We start from the raw sequence: 19,018 nt of genomic DNA on the forward strand, positions 1-19,018 counted from the left end.
CTCTAGTCCAAAAAGAGCACTGTGCACAGTTCCCTGAGTCTGACCTGCCAGTGCAGGTTTAATGCTCTCTCATCCTCCATCCACGGACATCCACAACTATTAAAACCCCATCCTGCTCAGCTAGGTGCATCGGGCACTAATGGAGACTGACTCTGCCCGTTTGCTTTGTGTTACCCCATTCATTTCCTCCAGCCACCACGCTTAAATGGAGCGCGGGTGGGCCGGAGTGCTGCTCTCAGAGTCAAGATCCATTCATGATCCTCTGGATCATCCGCGGATCAAGTGCTGTGTTCTCCTCTTCTCTCCTCCCTCCCTCCCTCTCGCTCTCTCTCTCTCTCTTTCTTTCTCTCTCTTGCTCTCTCTCCTAAGGCATAGATTGGCCTCACATTAATGTTGATTAGCAGAGTGTGAAGGGAAGTGAGCAAACATCCAGAGGAGGCGCTCCTTATGAATAAATATTTGTTGTCCTTGTTTGAATAGTGAGGAGTGCTCCCTCTCTCTCTTGCTCTCTCTCTTTCGCTCTCTCCCTCTCTCTCTTACAGTACTTAATGACCTGGTGTTTGCATCAGCCGTCTGTTTCACAGAATCTACAAAAGCCTGCTTTCTCCATGGTCATGTGAAACTTGCTCACACAGCATTTCTCCTAGTTTTCTTGGGGATGCACATTCCTAATGCATCCTCATCTATAAATCATAAGTGGGGCAGTAAAACTCGCACACTGCTGAAATACATAATACACTGCTTTGTGGATGCACAACACACAGTAAATTAGGTCAAAATTAAAGTCTTATTGTAGATATACATCACAGAGCATGTGCACACCATATTTGGTTTCCATCATCAGCACCTACAGCATTGTAATCTCCCTGTTCAAGGATTGGAGAGAAACCCAATGTGCTGAACACGCGCTGGCGGAGCTACTGTACATGAGCAGAGCAGGGATTGGTCCACAGCTCTGCCGCTCAAACAGCAAACACTCTCCCACTTCCTCTGTCCTCCTTTCCTGGTGCAGCCCGAGGAGGGGAGGGGAATGGATCTTTTCTGTGTGACTCGCCGGAGCTCCCTCAGCCTGCTCCTTACCACCTGTCCTTGACTTACTGAGCTCGTACGAGGCTGAGTGGAATCTGTGCTCACTCCCTCCTCTCCTCTCCTCTGGCACCGCTCTGTCTGTGTTTATGTGAGCAGCTGACATTTTTTGTATTCTTTTCAATCTCTCATTCTGTGTGGGGCTGTTTCTTTCTACCTGTGGTGCTTCAGTGGAGTGGCGAGGAGGGGTACATTCGTCCTCGGCCGGCGGAGCTCTGATGGGAGGCAGTGCTGGCTCTGGCTGGGACTGGGGATGCTGAACGGGGGGAGGGAGGGCCTGTTTGAGCTGGGACAGCAGCTCCAGCAGCAGGGGGAGTATCAGGCCGCCCTCCACTGCTTCCTCAGCTGCCTGTTGGGATTGACCCATGTGCAGAGCTTCACCTCTCTGCCCAACTGCCTCCACCAGGTGACACACATGCTGCCTTTCTTTCACTTACACACACACACACACTGACATGCATGTGCATATTCAACACATGCACCAACAGAATCTGCTGTATCATGTATTTGCACAGCTGTCTAGACACATTTGCATCAGTTGTCCTGTAGAGCATCATTCATTATCGCACAGGACACATTCAACCTTGATATCAATGACAACAATGTCAAATCTAACAGTCCATCATGTGTTCCTGTGTTGACACTGTGAGATCATTTCAGTCTCAGTAGGACTGATAGTGTGCACGCTTGCTGAATGACATAACAGATGCAGCTCTAATTCACAGTAACAGTGTGATTAGGCGGCTCACATTGTCAAAATGTTTTAATATTTATTTTATTTCTGTCCCACTGTGTTTGGGCTATGTTTTGGCACTGTGTAGCCAGGCCGAAGTCTTAGCAGATTGCAAACTGGGGTGCCTTTCAAAGCCCTCCTTCAAAGGCAAGGCTACAATTTTCATTTTGTTTAGTAGTGGCTGAAGGCATGTCCAAACAAAGCCTTTACTCCGGTGCTGCAAGGAGAGCAGAGCTACTTGTTTTAATAGCCCATGACATCATGCACACACACAACCCAGCAATAATGCTGGAAATGAGTTATTTAATACTTAACTTTGTTCCCCTGGTTGTTGTTTGTTTTGTGCTTTGCAGATCGCAGAACTCTTCATCACTGAAAAGAATTGTATCCTTTACAAACTCAGGGCAAAATCTCACACCCCATTCGACACTTTTACTATCACCATTCCTTCACGACTGTTAGCAGGAAGGCTAACTAAACACTAGCATTACCTCTGTGAGCATGTAAAGGATTGTTAGTGGTGGAAGGCATGGCAAATTCCAGCACAATGGAGGATGCAGACCCTTTATAGAAAGCGGTGTAAACGGAGGGGGGATGAGTGGATGTCTTTGGCGACTTCATAATAACACATTTGTCCCAGTATGCCACACGTATTGTGTGTAGCTCAGGCTGTGTTTCTGTCTCATAAGAGGATTTGTAGGCTCTTATCTCTGCACAACAGAGTGGGAGAGCACTAATTAACCTGTATCTGCACTGACGAGTCCGCGCGTCCCCACTTCGCCGCTTCTATAAACCATAGCAGTATAGGACATAGAGATAATAGAGAGGTGTTACGTTTCAGGATATATTACCTCCATGGCTCTTCTCCCCGTCACTGAGACACTCCAACACTTAACTTGCCAGCTCAGGTTATCTACCTCAGCAAGGCTCTAGCACTCTCTGTCCGCCTTTTCCAAAATAGGTCGATTTGCTGAGCCTCACTTCGTCAATAGCCGGCGGTGGGCCACTTCTCTGCACAAAAAAGGTATCTGCTAAAGAGGGTCGTCTACTGTGACAGGGTTAAATCTTTTGACATACACAACATTATTACATCACATCATCAATAGTAATGCTGTGGTATTTCATGTATGGTAGAGTTACCGTGTTACATTGTTTAACTCTTAGTGTAAGGCCATGAAAATGTAAACATAACATACATTGTTTAGTAGGGCAGAGAGGAGCAGCTCAATAACATTAACCTTTGTAATCGTTCCTCGAAGAACAGAATAATGTAGACCAATGCTTGCAAACAAAAAATTGTTAATAACAAAGTAAAGTACAAGAGCTAAAAGTAAAAACAAAGTAGGATGATAAGCCTGCTGTAGAGTAAATGATAAAATGGAAGAAATGAATTGAATAAAGTATAAAACTTGAAGAAAGAAATACAACATTTACAAACACAGGGTAACACCACCAAATGAATGTGTGTTTACAGGTCTCGGCGAGTCCTGCTGCATATACAAAAAAAGTGGTATGAATCCTTTTGTGGCTCCTGAGAAAGCTGCATTTGATCTGATTAATTATCCCCAGTTATGTCACTCAATGGCCGAGTTGGATTGTGGGTAATGTAAGCGACAGGTTTTGAAAAGGAGAAAAAAGTTCTATTGTGATCATTTGTTTTAAAACAACTTGCAGTGCTCAACCAGTCGACCTTTTTAAAACCTGGCGTCTACATAACCCACCATGCAACGTAGCCACTGAGTGACATTACTGGAGGCCAATAATCAGATTATAAGCAGCATCTTCTGGAGCTACCAAACTCTTTATACTACTTTGTTTCACATGTGCAGTAGTACTCCCCAAGACCATTAAACACACTTTTATGTGTAAAATTGGTGGAATGGCCCTTTAAGCGTTTGTAAATGTTTTCAGGGTACCCTTTAAAGGTCCGGGTCAGTTGACACTTTAGGTTGGTGGGTCTGGCTGGCCACCAACCCAAAGCATCAGTATTTGATGAGTTGGGATTGAGACTAGACAATCAACTGTTTTATGAACTTGACCTTTGAGATGAAATTCGAAATTTGGGCTTTGAACAACAGTAGTGGTGGTAAAAGTCCAAGTTTAAGGCCTTTTGTAGATCATCCCATGTATAAGGTGGGCTGTAATAGATTGATTCTTTCCCTAGAATAAGCAAGAAGACAATTCTGTGACTGAGTACCAAGATTATGCAAGTTCAGAGTTAAAAGTATGTGGTCAGTTTCCAAAAAACATTTCCAAGTCCCATTTGTTTTCCGCGGCAGTTCTCATGAACATCAAAAGGAGCTGTGATGCCGATGTTGTGGTCTTTGCAGTGCAGTCCTCGAGGGAGACGGGGGGAAGGGTCAGTGTACTCAAACTGGGAGTGGATGTGGGAACATTGGCGTTTCACACAAACTGAATCTTTTCACATGCTGCCTGAACCAAATCCACGAGGAGGGAAACAAAGCTAACATTACATATTCAAGTATCTTGATTTTTAATGCTGGAACGCGGGCTTTATTCCAGACAAATACTGTATTAGGTGCAGCTCAAACTGTTAGTGGCAGTGCCGCGACTGCTTAAGGCTTGATGCATTGTTATCAGAGCTGGCAGTTATCCACAAGTGACCTTTCTCCGAAGCCAAAAGCTCTTTTGGCTGCTGAGTGTTGACTGATACATGCTTCTTATTATTCTTTTCAGTATGCTGACCTGGATTATTTGACTTTAATATCAAATGAAGGGGGATATCAGTACAGTACAGTACAGTACAGTACAGAAAGAGTAGTAACAGACAGGCACAGGGAGCGTTCCTGAGTGTGTTCCAGTGTGGCACATGTGATCAGATTTGCCTTTGAAGCTGCAAGCGATAATGTAAATTCCTGTCGGGTTTTGGATTGCAGTCAAATTGCCAGTTCGTGGGAGGTTGTTCCCTGTGTGTTTATATATATAGGAGTAAAGTAGAGCACACGTGCCGTGGATAGGATTGTGTGAGGTTCCTGTTGTGGCGTTGTTGTGGTCTAGCCAGGCTAAAAATAGCAGGTAGAAGTAGTGCTCTGACCTTTGATTATGGCTGTTCTGCTAATCCTCCCTCCCAGATGGTCTACCTCATACTCGCCTCCCTCCCAGGTGACTCACAGATATACTGCATCCTGTGACATACATCTTCAGAACATTAGAACAAATTTGTAGTATTGTGTGCAATAATAATATAAGAATCCTGGCTTTACGTGACAGGTTGCTGTGTCGTCTCTTACTGTACTGTACATTGAATTATTCAGATGTACATGCACTAATAGCTTTCCAACATCCAGCCCTCACCATCCATCATCTTCTCCGCTATCTTGAGGAGCTCATCAAAAGGAACATTTAAATTTTTAATCCATCTGTCTCTTTTTAACAGAGCTGGGTCATGGTTTTCATTAAATCTCCTGGTGACAATGTGAAGGAAACCAGCTGTTGTGGTCTTTCAGTTCCAAGCTTAACTGTTCTGTAAAAGTGGAAACCAATTGTCAATCTTTCCAGCCTCAGTATAAAAGCAAGTATTTCATTTTATGTGAGATGTATTAAAGTACAATTGGCAAGTGGTGTCAGCACGGTGATGAAAAGCGTTATGCCCAGAATGGAATTTATAGCGTTTTACACATGAGAGATCTGGTGTTAAGTAGGACATTTAGACAGGCGAGGCTGTGTTTATTTTAAGCATTCTTCATCCCATTGGTCTTTAAATCCACCTGACAAGCATCAGTGGTGTCATTTTACAGCAGGATGGACTCTCAGTACGCAGAACGCTTGAGACAAAGGGCTCTATTTTTAGGATGCTTTTTATAGACGGCCTTTTCAAGGAAACAAAAGTGGCATTCAGACGAATCAAAACACACAAAAAAGGAAGACAAAGAAGAAGAAGACGAAACAAGACATTAAAATAGGAATATGATATGAGATGATACGGTGAGGTGTAATCAGATACATCAACTGTGTGAGTCAGCATTTTAAACAGATCATAGAAGACCACTACAAAAACCACAAAACATTGACACAGACACCGGTGGTCGGCAGAATCCAAACCTCAAGAACAACAATCTGTTTTAGAGTGCACACAGTCACTCTCTAAAGGGATGGAACAAAAAACAAACAGTGGGCATGATGCTGTTTTTAACTTCAACAACTGACTGACTAATCCCAGCGACATGTGAGACTGATCCTTCACCTATATAAACAGATGGGAAGGCCCTGCAGTTCATTCAGGCTGAGAAAATGTTCTATGAGGTGGCATTGATCGAGCTCACTGCTCTTCAGGGGAGCACAGGCAAGTACTTTTGACATTAAGCTATCAATCAATACTTCTTGGTATATACTGAAAGTGCATTTTTGGTATTGCGTATATAATGCAGCCTAGTATTAGACTCAGACTTTAACTTTAATGGTTTGTGGTGAAGCTTTATTTAACTTATTATGTTCTCGTGCCATTTGATACTGTTTATATGTAAAATGCACAGACTTTATCATTCTGTACACTTATCTGATTCCAAAGAAGTTCATGCTCTGGTCAGGTTGTAACTTGTGAACTATGTGAAATTGGTCAGTAGGCAAGTAAATAATTCAGCATGTTTGAAGAAGTCTTTAAAATATAAATGAATTGTAAATTAATATTTACTTTGGTTTTATTGAATGAACTGTTTAAAAGGAAAACAGCAATAGCAAAAGAATTCCAGTCTCAAAACCTCGCGGTCTCTGTTTCCCTATAATAAGTATCAAATAATATGTTTCTTTCAGTGAAAAGTGTCAAGAAATTATTAGGAAATCATGAGAAAATTGTGTTGTTGTTGTTTATTTCCATTAGATTTTAGGCTGTAAACAGTCAGTGGCTGACAGTAACCAGTAACTAAAGTTACCAAATAAATGTTGTGAGTAAAAAGTACATTATTTCGCTCAAACATGTTGTGGAGACAAAACATAAAAGGAAATAAAATAAAACAAGATAAAATAGAAATACTCAAGTAAAGCTCAAGTGCCTCATAATTGTATTTTACTTTATTCTGCGAACGCATTCAGCCACTATGAAATTTACCCACCTCCATCTTTGTTTACAAAGTACCTGCTGGAGGATTAAGCGAGCACATTCACGCGAGGCTCCTCGTTCATCACCTGCTGCCGCTCCAGACGTCTGCCTCTTCCTCTCTGTCTGCTGCTGAGGCAGCAGCGCAGTGTAGCGTGCTGGGCACAGCGGAGGAGAGCGGGGACAGACGTAGTAGAAGACAAATGGCCACGCTTTGCTCATTAGGAGCTCTGTGTCGCTGTACAATACTGAAGCCCCTGATTCAGCACTCAGTTGGATTGAATGCTGCACTCCTCCAGGGGCAGAGCTGGCACTGTAGCTGCAGCTCTCAAGCTTTATTTCTCCCTCAGAGGCTTTTTCAAATGTGCCCTTCCCACTCTATTTCCCCACTGACAGCTGACAAAATTGACATTTTGTGGGGGTTTTTTTGAATGGTAAACACCTGCTGCAATGATTTATTTGCACTTGCTCATGGCATATGGTTTAAAAAGCCAGAGTCATTTCTAGCCCAGCTGTCGTACGTGTGTGCTGTGTACAGTACACGCCGTATGTTTGTGGTTCGTCACTCTCACTGTGCATGCGTGTGTTCCAGTGGGCGTGGTGAGTGTGTTGTTTGACTCCCTCTGTCCTGCTCTTATCTCTGCTCTTGTGTCTCCAGTCCTCAGTTGGCTCCACTCTGCTGTACAGGCTTAAAGTCCACAGCGGTGCCAGACACTAGAGCTTTATTTTTCAAGCTCTGTGCAGTGGTAGAGAGGGAAAGAGTGCAAAGGACAGTGAGGAAAGAGGGATAAATAGACAACCAGAGGGAAAAAGGCTGTGCTGACTGTGACTCCATGCCCTGTGTTTGTGTAACAGGGCCTCAGGAGGAGGCTACTTTGGGCTCCGCAGGATGGACGACCCCAGAGGAGCTTTCGGAGCAGGCCTCCCAGGCACAGCACCTCGAACGGCTGGCCCAGCTGTGCATCATGAGCAAACAGTAGGTAAAACTGTGTCCTGCCGTAGCTTCTGTTGTGAAGTAATTATTGGGGCATTACATGTTCTGTGAGTTTAGGGGCCCCAGTCGGCTCATCAGTGAATTTATTGATAAATAAAGTGCCTTTTATGACCATTGATATGATCATCAGTTTTGTAAAAGTTAGATGTATACGTATGTGTGTGCGTGTGTGTGTGTGTGTGTGTGTGTGTGTGTGATTCCCTTGAATTCAAAATTTCATCCCTTCACAAAGCTGAAACTGAAGTGAAAGCAGTCCCTAACAAGGCAAACACTACATTGTAGACACAACTGCAATGTTTCTGTTATCAAGTTGTATTACATAAGCAGCAGCTTGGAGTAATACAAAGCTCATTTGTTGATAAAGCTTATGAGATCAGACTGAAATAATCTTGAGATAAATATTTGGCTTGCAAGAGTAAATTTGTGTGACAGTCTAGGAAACTAACCTCCAGAAAGTACACATTAGTTTCATAGTTATGTGTCACATAGAGAAGGTCAGGGCAGCCACCGATGCTCTTACCGTTTCCCTCGGCATGGCAAACAGAAAGACCTCCACGTCCACATACACACATTCGTCCTTTCTGGAATGGAAATTTTTCAAGCTAGTTTAACTCCGGCTCTGAGCCTTTCTTAGCCCGCCTTGAATTTCCCTGTAGATGTGCAGAAAAGAGACACCGTGCTCTACGTGAGTGTCACAGGAGGAACACCTTAACTGGATCTGGTGGCTCCTGTTGCAGGGGTACTTTGTTAGGTTGCAGCATGCCCCCATTTTCTGTGCCTCTGTTGTCATTGTTTGGATCAGGCCATTTAACCTGATTGCCAGAGAGGGTGACAGGGTGGAAGGTATGCTCGACTGAGCACTGGTCACGCTGCTTCATTAATGCAAGGACCATAGAGTGGTTAAACTTAGATGAGATGGTAGTGATTGTGCATGACTATACCCAGACACTTGCGTTTCTGGCTAAGCAGGAATTTCTGCTCTTTAATCTTTCCTTGCATACCTCCACCTTAAACCCCAGGTTTTTGCTCTTGCGAACAGGAAGTTGTAATACTTCCTGCATCTTTTAGCGGTGGCGTAGGAAGTCCTTTGGGACAGTGAAGGGCTTTTCTGTCTTTGCCTATCGGATGTCCCCTGAAAAGGACCTTCTAAAGCAGCGCAAACTGACACCTGGCCATTACTAATTGAAGGGAAGTGTGGGTTTTGAACAGCAAAGCCGACATGTGTCACACTAAACAGAGCTTGCTCTACATCTTTAGGCACACGTGAGGGTGTGAGGGTGATGAATGTCCTTGGCTGACTTTCCAGGTCAGATATGAGCGGAAACAGCTGGTAGAGCTTCACAACAGCACGTTCACCTAGCTGACTGCTAAGCAGAGGAGTGGTGGAAGGGCACAAGTCAGTAAACTAACCTGTGCGCGCCATGCCTTCTGTAATTCACCCAGGCCAATAGAAAGGGGTAGTCAGCGCTGGCAGAAATAGAAGGTTTCCACTTCCTCCATGAGGCGCCTGCAGCCCTGCTCTCTGCGTCCAATCAAAGCACAGCACACAGATGTTTAGATTTCTCTGCTGCTGCGCTTGACTGAAATAGATCCGCTCACCTGACAATGCATGAGCCAGTAGATTTGATTAAGGTCAGGTGTCGTTGTTGTCTTTGAAAACATTTACATGGAGGAAGAATGTGCCGAGATAGATTTCATCTGATAACTCAACTTTTTATTAGGCTGCTTTTCTTTTCAGCAGGTAAACAATATTTTACTTCAGCTGTTTAATGGTGCATCGTCTTCCTCTTTCCTATGCAGACCTCATCTTGCTCTGGAATACAGCGGTAAGGTATGTCAGTTTCATCATTCTCTTTTAATCCTTTTCTGATTTTTGAACAAATTCAAATTTAAGCAAGGTTTATTGAGAGCCAGATTTAAACATGGATGTTGTCTTTAAGATTGCCTTGATATTTATACTATCACTTGAAAGATTTTGAATGCAGTTTATCTGCACTTTGGTATTTGCTACTTTGACTTGAGTAAAAGATCTGAGTACTTCCTCCACCAGTTCACATCCTGTCTGTCCACTCATTCAACTTTCAGGCTACAAAGATCCACCAGAGGGCCTTCGGTAACGACCACCCCATCACAGCCAGAAGCCTGGAGCTTATGGCCACCGTCTATGCTGAGATTGGCAAGACTGAATATTCAGGTAAACGATTAGCTGGGATAACTGACACAGTAAACACTACTGTCATGAGAAAAAGAGCCTAAGTGTACAGTATGTCGATGAACAGGCAGTGAAAAACTAACACAGTTGTATGAATCTGTGAAATAACAGGGTTGGATATTTTTTTCGACAGTATATAATTTAACAGCGTTTAACACGCAGTCTGAAGTATGAGGGTGGAGCCCCTACTGTCTCATGAGGCATGACACTACCAGAACAGCGATGTTAATCTCAAGAACAAGTTATCTCCTCCCTGCTTTAGAGAGCACACAGCACACTGAGGATGTTGTTCAAGTAATTCAGTTAGCCTTTGAGCCATGTCAGATGTTAAATTAATAAACACTCGCATTCATGTTGGACACAGAAGTGCTTTTATGCAGGGCATAAAGGAACGGTTTGCCTTCTGACAGTTTGGGGGCACAGTTTGTCGTACAGGATGTATGCCTGGCTTGCAATAAAAAGGGAACTCTGCATTTGTGTGAAGAGTGCTTTGGTGTTAAAAGCAATGTGTAGAAACCTGCTTTTGATGTTGAGTCAGCTTCCAAGGGCAGCAGTGCTGAACAGGGCCAGCTACATACAGACAGGAGCGTGCAGCAAATAAAGACAAAGATTTACAACACTCCCCATTCTCAGACCTCAGGGGTCTGACACGTGTTTGGCGAAATGGTAAAAGTGTGAAGGGTCAGAGAGTGGTTGTAGTTGTTGTTGCAGATCAGAGCTGTGCACTTTTTGTGACCCTTTATTTGGATTGTACACAGAGAGATCCTCTTTGACCCACAGTGAGACGCTTCAACACAGTCATGTTTAACCGTTTCCAGCTCCCGTCCTCTAAATACTCTTCACTGGAAACTAGGCCAGTCTACCTCCTTCAGCTGACCAACTATTTATATGTATTTTCAAGATTAACAACTGACTACTTGGTGAATGTAATTATTTGGTTGGGTAAGGCAGATAGCTAATGGTTCACTTTATGATGTACCTTCCCGAGCGTTATTAAAAACCTGCTCCTCCAAAAACTTTTAGCAAAAGGAAGCGATACATAGCCGACCCTCATTTCTTCATACAGTCTCCTATGAAAGATATTCAACTGCAACTAAATATTTGACCTTTTAAAGGAAATACGAGAGCACAAGAACAGCTGCCTGCTGTAATAGAAACTCAGTGTTTGCGTTACTTTCCAAATGTTTTGTTTTGTTTTTTTTGTTTCTGTAATCGGGGGGGTCCTTAGTATAAGTCTGATTGTATTGAGTTCTCCTGACACATCTGTTATCTTTGTTAATCCTCTGATTTCATCTCATGTTATGGGTGTGCAATTAAAAAAAGATATAAATATCATTTTAAAAAACAGTAATAATCATCTATGTAGTATGAAGTAAGGAAGAGCTTTTATCTTTGCCCAGGGCCACGCAAAAGGGGATGAAAATAGCTTTCAGGGGCCCAGCCACTAGGGGGGCCCCTGGAGGCCAGCATTAATAATGTTCATCCTAAATATAAGCAATGATTACCACATTTTATTTTTAAAAATACCCTTGTCTTCTCTCCAACGCAGCTGCATTTTGTCCTGCATTTGTGCACCAAAATTACAGCAAAAACGTAAATGTTATTTATTGTTGCTTTAGTCAAATATAGCCCATTATTCTTAATGACACTTAATGAATGTTGGTGCTATGCAAATACCTGCATACAAATCAGGATGTCGGAAAGAACAGGAGAAGAAAAGGAGGGAGAATAATGTAATGACAAACTTGAACGATAGCCAGGAGGCTAACGTTACAGCTAACTTTCCTAGCCAAGAGGTAGCTGGTGTCACTGAGGGAGCCTTCACTACCTGTGAGAAAGAGGATTATGTCAATAACAGCGAAGACATTCTGCATGTATTTATGTGTGAGAGAGAACCTTTACAGGGGCCCAGTCATTTCTGTGGGTGTGCCTGCTTTGTTTTTAGCTGGTGCAGCCTCTTCCTGTCTTATAAACGTGGAACTAGGATAGAAAATGATTTGAGTTATTGTTTTTTTTAATTTTGTTTTTCAGGAACATGTTTATTTAGGTCCAAGAAGTCATTTGGAATTGTGTAAAAGATTAAAAATGATTCTAAATGTCCTGCCTATATGTCTCATTTAAGCAAGCCTTCTCCATAGAAGCTGTTCTTGTTGTAAATGACCCAGAACAGTAATAGATTGACTTATCAACTGATTAAATCACTGATCCATCAGCCGAGTGACTAATTCATCAGCCAGTGTTGATAGATAAAACCAATACTGTATTTAGTAGAGACACAGGAAACATTCAGACGATACAAATGCAGGAGACAGTCAGACTGAGATCCACTTTTTACCTCTTTGGGCAGTGGCGCTTCTTTTTTAAAGATGAGTTCAAGTCAAATTGAATTTGGTGAGTAGGAATACCAAAGCTTTTTAGCTCCGACATATTGGGGAAAAAACAAGTGAGTACTCTACCAGCGCTGACAGAGTTAACACTGCTGTCTTCTCTCGGCACATTTGCATGTTTGACTTTGTATGTTTAACTTCAGCTGGGTGCCTGTCTTCAGACTGCAGACTCTTCATGTCTGTACTCATGTATGGTCATGGTTCTCTTTCTAGACTCCCTGGGTCAGTGCGTGTCTGCGCTGTCCAAACGCTTCGCTGCTGCAGAGTCCATCAGAGACTCGACTGTCAACTGTCTTCCTCATTCCCACCGGGAGAAACACTCAGAGGTCCGCCACAGAAAGGACACCCACCACCCGCAGGAGGACACGCCGAAGCCTAAGGTAGCTTTGACGAACACCTGCAGGCGTCTACTGCAGTATTACTGTAGGAGCAGTTTGTTTGCAAAAGACGCGTACCTTCCAACTGCTGTCACGTTTTGGAACTTATCCTGAGCTGTGTCTAATGCAGATAACCAATGTCAAAGTACCCACCTCCATTCTAAAGAGGCCAAATCACATCTACGGGTCGGACCCAGAACCCAACCACAGACGGAAAGGCGAACGGAGGGTTCGATTCAGGGAGCCGGAGACCACGGTACATGGTGAGGAAAATAATAGCAACCAGTTTGCTTGCTCAGTCGAGAGACGCCTCGATGTGTTTGTACAACATGAGTACAAGAGGGCCCTTTACACACACAGCCTGTAACACAAGTTTACACTTAGCAGTAAAGAGAAAGAACAAAATGCATTAAGAAGAGATTGCATCGTGAACTGCTGTCCTTGAGGGATTCAGTACTATTTAAAAATAATGCAGAGAGACTTCCAAACAGGAGCAAGTGATTTACACTTTTGGTAATTCATTATGCATGCAAATGAGGCACCACGGAGTCTGCTCCAAAGAGATAGTGAGAGAGTCTATGAGGGCAAAGCACATCACAACAGACTGACGGGCCTCTTTTCTGTCGGCTTCACAGACATTCCTTACAGTGACTGTGTAGGTGGTAAGTCCGTCTGAGGGAATCACTGTGTTAATGTGCATGAGGGTGACACGACACAAGCTTTTACGATCCCCCCCAAAAAAATTCCACTGGGTGTAAATGTGTGTCTGTTTTTCAGTTCATTTTCAGGTTAAACACTTGATTAACTTTTTGTTGCCTGCCACACAAAATAGACTGAAGCTTTTCACTCTCACCCACTTTTTTGATGATGTTTAAAACACAGTTTGAAAGCACAGTTTGCATCACACCGCACTGTATATTCTGTATGTTATCACGTCACACCCTCCACCACCACAGAGCTTGCCTTCTTCAGTCTCTCAGTCAACAGAAAGATCAATTCAAATGCTCATTCACAAACAGGAAATGGTGAAAGACTGCTGTATGTTTTTGTGTTTGCAGCCTATGAGACGACACAGTCCCGCCCCCACCTCGCCCTCTTCACTTGCCTCTTCCTGCTGATGTCATTCCTGGGCGTGGCCATGTACTGCACGGACCGCCGGCGCCCGCAGCGAGTGTGCGAGGAGCTGGAGGCCGCTCTGGCTGTCTACCTGCTGCACATGAAACAGCTTCTGTGGGGCTGCTGGATATGGCTGACCATGCAGTGACTCAAAGCAACCACAGGGGGAGAAATGGAGCCTCCTTAATGTTTTTTTGTTTTTTTTTTTGTCTTTTTTTATCAGACCCCTCTTTTTTCTTAACTTGGAAGGAGCCCAGGCCGACCAACACCTCTGCCATTTGGCAAAGGCTCTGCGAAGCACTCTCGCAGTGAAAAGGGAAACGTGTAATCCCAGAAATATGTAGCTTCCATTTCTGTATGTATATATGTACTAAGGAGGTGGGCATGCCACTCCTCTTTTAAGTTGAAACGATTTTGCACATCTGCAATGTTTAAGCTCACGTATAAGGCTCACTTAATCACCACAAACGTCTCTTTTTCATGTCACGGTCTATCGTATGCGAGTGAACGTTTCCATGGAATGCACATATTTATTTTGTTACCTGATTATTATTTTTTTTGTGTAGATCAGATATTACACAGAACTGAATGTGTATATATGGCTCAATATATAAGGACTACTCACAATACTCAGCCTTGTAATTGCACATATATGAATGTAGAGATGTTTGGAAACGGCTGTGATCCGAGGGGAAGGAGGAGGAGGAGGAGGAGGAGGGTGGAAGCACAAACGTGTTGGATAACGAGACAGAAAAACAACAGGGCTGCAACACTTCACAGGACCAGGTTGAATGACTAACAGATGAAGAAAAAAACAACAACAAAAAAAACACCACTTTCCTTACCGACTGTCTTCAGCTGATTCCTGCAGCACAGTGTTATGAATTCTCTCTCCTTATCTATCGTCGAAGAGAATATACTCAAGCTGAACGAATGCTAATTGCTTTTGACGGTGTTTCCCCTTTATAACTGCTTGAATCCCACAGAAAACATCCCCTTGTCCTTAAATGTTATTTATTCTTCTATACTGTATATCCGCATCAAATATCCAATTCGGTTCTTTTAAATTTTTTAAACTTTTTGTTACGTTTCTATTTAAGAAAAAATATTAATAACATTCAGGTTTTAACCACGATGTCAAACGCCCATCAAGCTTTGGACACATTGCATGGATGATGTACCCACCCCCACATCAGTCACTACATCATTACTACTTAATATATGAGGCCAAACACAGAAATATAACAGAATCAGATACTGCGTATTAATGTATGAGTCCCTTTATCAGATGAAGCAAATATAATTCAAACAGCTAAACCAACACACATACGGATTATAGGATATCGAAGGGCACAGTGATGCATGCCCCACGGACCTCTCATCATCAGCAATAACACACATGACATAGTTTCCAGTAAAACATTGCTCTTTATATAACAGGTTTCAGGGAACTCAAAAAAGCAAAAGTATTTCACATTTGAATGTCAAAGCAATATAAGGCTGATAACGCCCGGATGGAAGGAAGGACCCGCTCTGTACTGTCCAAACTAAATTGTCATCAGCAATAAAAGCAATACCCGGTGAACTCACGTCCTGTATGTGCACATTTAGCTTCGAAAGCTGCATTTCACGGCTGTCCAAACATTTACGGTCACTTTGAAAGAAGTGCCTTTATGGAAGGGTTTTCTTAGTTCCTAACCGTTTTATGATTTGTTTGGAATAAAACTGTCATTGCCTATCAAAGTCGAGCAGGTGATTTTGCTTTTTTCCTTCCTCCTAATCTCTTACAGCAGGCGAGTGTGTGATGTGTATGCAACGGGTAGAGAGAGATGCATGCAGGGTACATGTGTGCGTCTATTCACAGTAACACAGTATATTGGTTTGTAGCCTATAAAGTGAAGGAGAAGCCTGAGTTACTACTGTATATGGCACAACATAGGATTCGGTTTTTGTCTCACACAGTTCGCTAGAAGCATTTTTTCCGGATTGGCTGCCTGATCCATGAATGTTCTGAACTACAATTTGTCACTTTTATATATAAAACACCTTTTGTAACTGTCGATAAACGTGTGAATACACTGCAAAAGCACACAGCGCTTTGCTTTGCTGCAGCATGCAAACAAATTCCTATCAGGTAGTGTGCGACCTACCAGAAATAAGCCTACTTTAGGAACACAATTATTGGTGTATAAAAACAAAAGAACATCCCCTTATATCTAAAAAACCACCACCCCTATTCATTTGTCATGCATTAGGTCCATGCAGAAGTTTCACGAAGACAACATAATCCATCGGCCAATCTGTCCGAGTCATCAATACTGTGTTGGGTTGAGAAAAACTGGGTGTATATCTCCACGAAATTATTTGAAAAGCGTAAAAGCTAAAGTTGTATGTGTTGAAGGGAAATGCACACAATAGATGAATAACTATAAAGCGGGACAGCTTTTTGAGGGGAGATCAATCACCTTTGGAGAACAGAAGCTAAAACCCTCCGCTTGATCAATGTGAGCGGAAACCAATTCATTTTGATTGTCTACAGAGGCAAACCTTGGTGTTTTCTCATGGCAGGCGAGAGGACTGTACGGCTGAGTGTGAGTTGAGTGTATGTGGTTCTAGATCAGGCCGGTCTTGTAGTCGGAGCCGCGGCGCGAGGAGCGGCCCAGCAGCAGGTCCTTCTCGTGGATCAGGCTGTCCAGCAGGTCCTCTTGTCTGTAGTTGTGGTACACCTTCAGGAAGGCCATGACCGCGATCCCGAGCCAGGTGAGCCAGGCAGCCCACAGCCCGAACTGAAGGAAGGAGACGTCAAAGAGGATTAGTCACAGCTTAATTTTTGTTTTTGTACAGGCAACCTATCCTCTGTCATATAAACACGACTGAGCTTTGGGTAACGATGAAACAGTCTCACCTGAGCTATAGCAAACTGGTCGTAGAAAGCAGAGTTGTCCAGGCCCAGTTCTAGATCAGTGTCCTGCAGGTCCTCGCAGCTAAAACGCGACAAACATAGGCTGGTGATTAGGAGGGCCACTGGACTGTAACGTCGTGATCACAGTCTGAAAAGCTGCTCTTTCTCTTACCTGCTGGGCATGCTGCCACCCTCTGTGATGGAGTCGCACCACATGTTGAAACCCACGCTGACGATGGTGCTGGACAGGAAGACTGTGAACACCACCAGGGAGCTGATGAGCAGGTTGAGGAAGGCGTTGAAGATGGAGCTGCGGGCAGGTGGAACAGGAACGGAAGAGGTTAACCAAAACTAAAAAAGTGTGCAATCGTTTTCTTCTGGAACATGTAGGCCTATAAAAACAGCATGATATACAGTTTGCTGTGCTGGAGATGCTGAATGTGTGAGCCACAGTATGATTCTGATCTTTCATAGGCTATTCCCTCCATCTTTATGATGGATGACAACAGTGACTAATCGTTTTCAGGGCTCATTCACAGGCTTTTAACATCATATCACATCTTACATCACATGCACTCTATAGGATGCAGCCGCAATTACGCATATATACAGCATCATGGCGTGTGAGAAACACATTTTTACAGAGACGTTATAACCTGAGCCTGTCCTATTGAGCGTTTTCTCTGGTGCCGGTATTGAATTGTGTTGATGGAGCACAAGAGGAATGTCACTCACTCGTCGTGTCCTTTGCACAGAAAGAACAGCAGCCTCCATGCCTGCACTGCGGACAGGATGAGGGACGCTATCCCGACAAAAGTGATGAAGCTGCAGGAGGACTCGGGTCCCCACTCCTCCACGATGTAGCGCTGCTTCGACACAGTGATGTTCTCATTCTGCCACATTCCCCGCGTGAAGAGCAGGCATTTCCCCCCGAAGTCCTCCGTGTTCTCGGACAGAGGCACCACGGCGATGAACCCGAACACGAAGGCTAAAAAATAAAGGATGCACTGGGCGAAAATTAAATTATCGAGGGCCATCTTTCTTTTTTTCTTTTTCTTTTTTTTTTTTATCCCTGTCTCCCTCTTCTTCTGCTCTCTGCGTCCTGGAGAGACTGCGGCTGCGCAGTGGAGGCAGCGATGAGCGGGGGCGCAGCATCCGACGACGCGCTCTGCTGCAAATTAATGAGCAGGCTGAGGCCTTCAGGCCTCTCCATCTCATCTTCATCCAAGCTGTGGAGTTGTTCCTCTTCAACAGTGTTCCCATTTGCAACAGTTGAAGTATTCAGCAGTTGATTATGACATGATGTAATTTCCCCTTCAGATATAAGGACAGCTCATCCTGCCATTCTGACTGTCTGACAGGATGGTATATGCGTTCTGGTTCAGCTGGTTCAAACTCTTCACTGAAGCTTTCAGATGTCTTTATGTTTCATGGCTGCACTATTCTACAGAAGCCCTGAGGGTCATGTGTGAATTTCTATTTTCAAAGTCTAATCAAAATTATTTTCTCTCCCGTGTTTATGACTGGAGACCTGGTGAAAAAAGGTTTTGCCGGGAAAGTCCTTCTATTGTGTTTCATTCTTCTTTTTTCATCTATGAAATGTGGAAAAAGATGAAGGAGGGGAAAAAAGAAAGCTTGGTTTCACACATCACACATGAAAACCAGGTCTTGAGTCATAAACACAGGAGAGAATATCATTTAGATCACACTGGGAAAATGATTAGCCTGAATTAAAAACGTTCTCACTTGCCCCTCAGGGCCTCCGTACTATTCCATCAAACCTAAATGTTTTTGATGTGCATCATTTTATCAATTTCCCCAGATTCAGTATGATATATTTTCTATTTTTGGAAACATTATTATCTCCTCTAGAATATAAATTTAGGCTGCAGAGCGATTCATGTAATTACCTGATAAACATCCAAAAGGAGATTAGTGTTTACTTATGATAGTGTGCAACTCTCCTATTATAGCGTGTTCATTCAGTGGACTCAATGCAATCATGCCCTTGTACACACACATTTGGTACACACACACATAAGGCAGTGCACTCACAAATTAGAGTAATGGTTTGTTTATACATGGTGACAGTCCTTAAGGAAGGGCAGGTAGCTGTCACAGCCATCTGACATGCTTCACTGAGCCCATCTGGTGAGCT

The 19,018-nt window shown here is 43.4% G+C and overlaps 2 protein-coding genes across 4 annotated transcripts; one reads left to right on the top strand and one right to left on the bottom strand.

Moving 5' to 3' along the window:
• The first annotated feature begins 989 nt into the window (after positions 1-989).
• On the top strand, positions 990-15,701 carry c16h14orf180 (chromosome 16 C14orf180 homolog). 3 transcript variants are annotated; one of them, XM_030391595.1, is made up of 10 exons: positions 990-1,492; positions 2,173-2,203; positions 6,036-6,122; positions 7,728-7,848; positions 9,667-9,697; positions 9,952-10,060; positions 12,679-12,845; positions 12,973-13,105; positions 13,478-13,504; positions 13,901-15,701. In XM_030391595.1, the coding sequence occupies exons 1-10, from the start codon at positions 1,340-1,342 to the stop codon at positions 14,104-14,106; spliced, it is 1,065 nt and encodes a 354-aa protein (XP_030247455.1). In that variant the 5' UTR covers positions 990-1,339; the 3' UTR covers positions 14,107-15,701. The 3 variants fall into 3 exon arrangements, with proteins under 3 accessions (XP_030247455.1, XP_030247457.1, XP_030247456.1); XM_030391597.1 differs by having other exon boundaries at positions 13,478-13,497; positions 13,901-14,095; XM_030391596.1 differs by lacking the exon at positions 13,478-13,504 and having other exon boundaries at positions 992-1,492.
• Positions 15,223-17,996, bottom strand: tmem179ab (transmembrane protein 179a, genome duplicate B). The gene is made up of 4 exons (XM_030391598.1): positions 17,596-17,996; positions 17,033-17,170; positions 16,864-16,942; positions 15,223-16,744 (listed from the first exon to the last, which is right to left on the bottom strand). Exons 1-4 carry the CDS (start codon positions 17,895-17,897, stop codon positions 16,571-16,573), a joined length of 693 nt encoding a protein of 230 aa, XP_030247458.1. The 5' UTR covers positions 17,898-17,996; the 3' UTR covers positions 15,223-16,570.
• Positions 17,997-19,018: the final 1,022 nt, after the last annotated feature.

The sequence above is a fragment of the Sparus aurata genome, chromosome 16, assembly GCF_900880675.1.
Source record: "Sparus aurata chromosome 16, fSpaAur1.1, whole genome shotgun sequence".
Lineage (NCBI taxonomy): Eukaryota > Metazoa > Chordata > Actinopteri > Spariformes > Sparidae > Sparus > Sparus aurata.

Coding starts and splice junctions, on each gene's coding strand:
- c16h14orf180 (XM_030391595.1), top strand. CDS start 1,340: ATGCTGAACGGGGGGAGGGAGGGCCTGTTTGAGCTGGGACAGCAGCTC. Junction 2,204..6,035: donor CTTCATCACTGAAAAGAATT/GTATCCTTTACA, acceptor CTATATAAACAG/ATGGGAAGGCCCTGCAGTTC. Junction 6,123..7,727: donor TGCTCTTCAGGGGAGCACAG/GCAAGTACTTTT, acceptor TTTGTGTAACAG/GGCCTCAGGAGGAGGCTACT.
- tmem179ab (XM_030391598.1), bottom strand. CDS start 17,897: ATGGCCCTCGATAATTTAATTTTCGCCCAGTGCATCCTTTATTTTTTA. Junction 17,171..17,595: donor CTGTGCAAAGGACACGACGA/GTGAGTGACATT, acceptor ACCTGCCCGCAG/CTCCATCTTCAACGCCTTCC. Junction 16,745..16,863: donor ACCAGTTTGCTATAGCTCAG/GTGAGACTGTTT, acceptor TCCTTCCTTCAG/TTCGGGCTGTGGGCTGCCTG.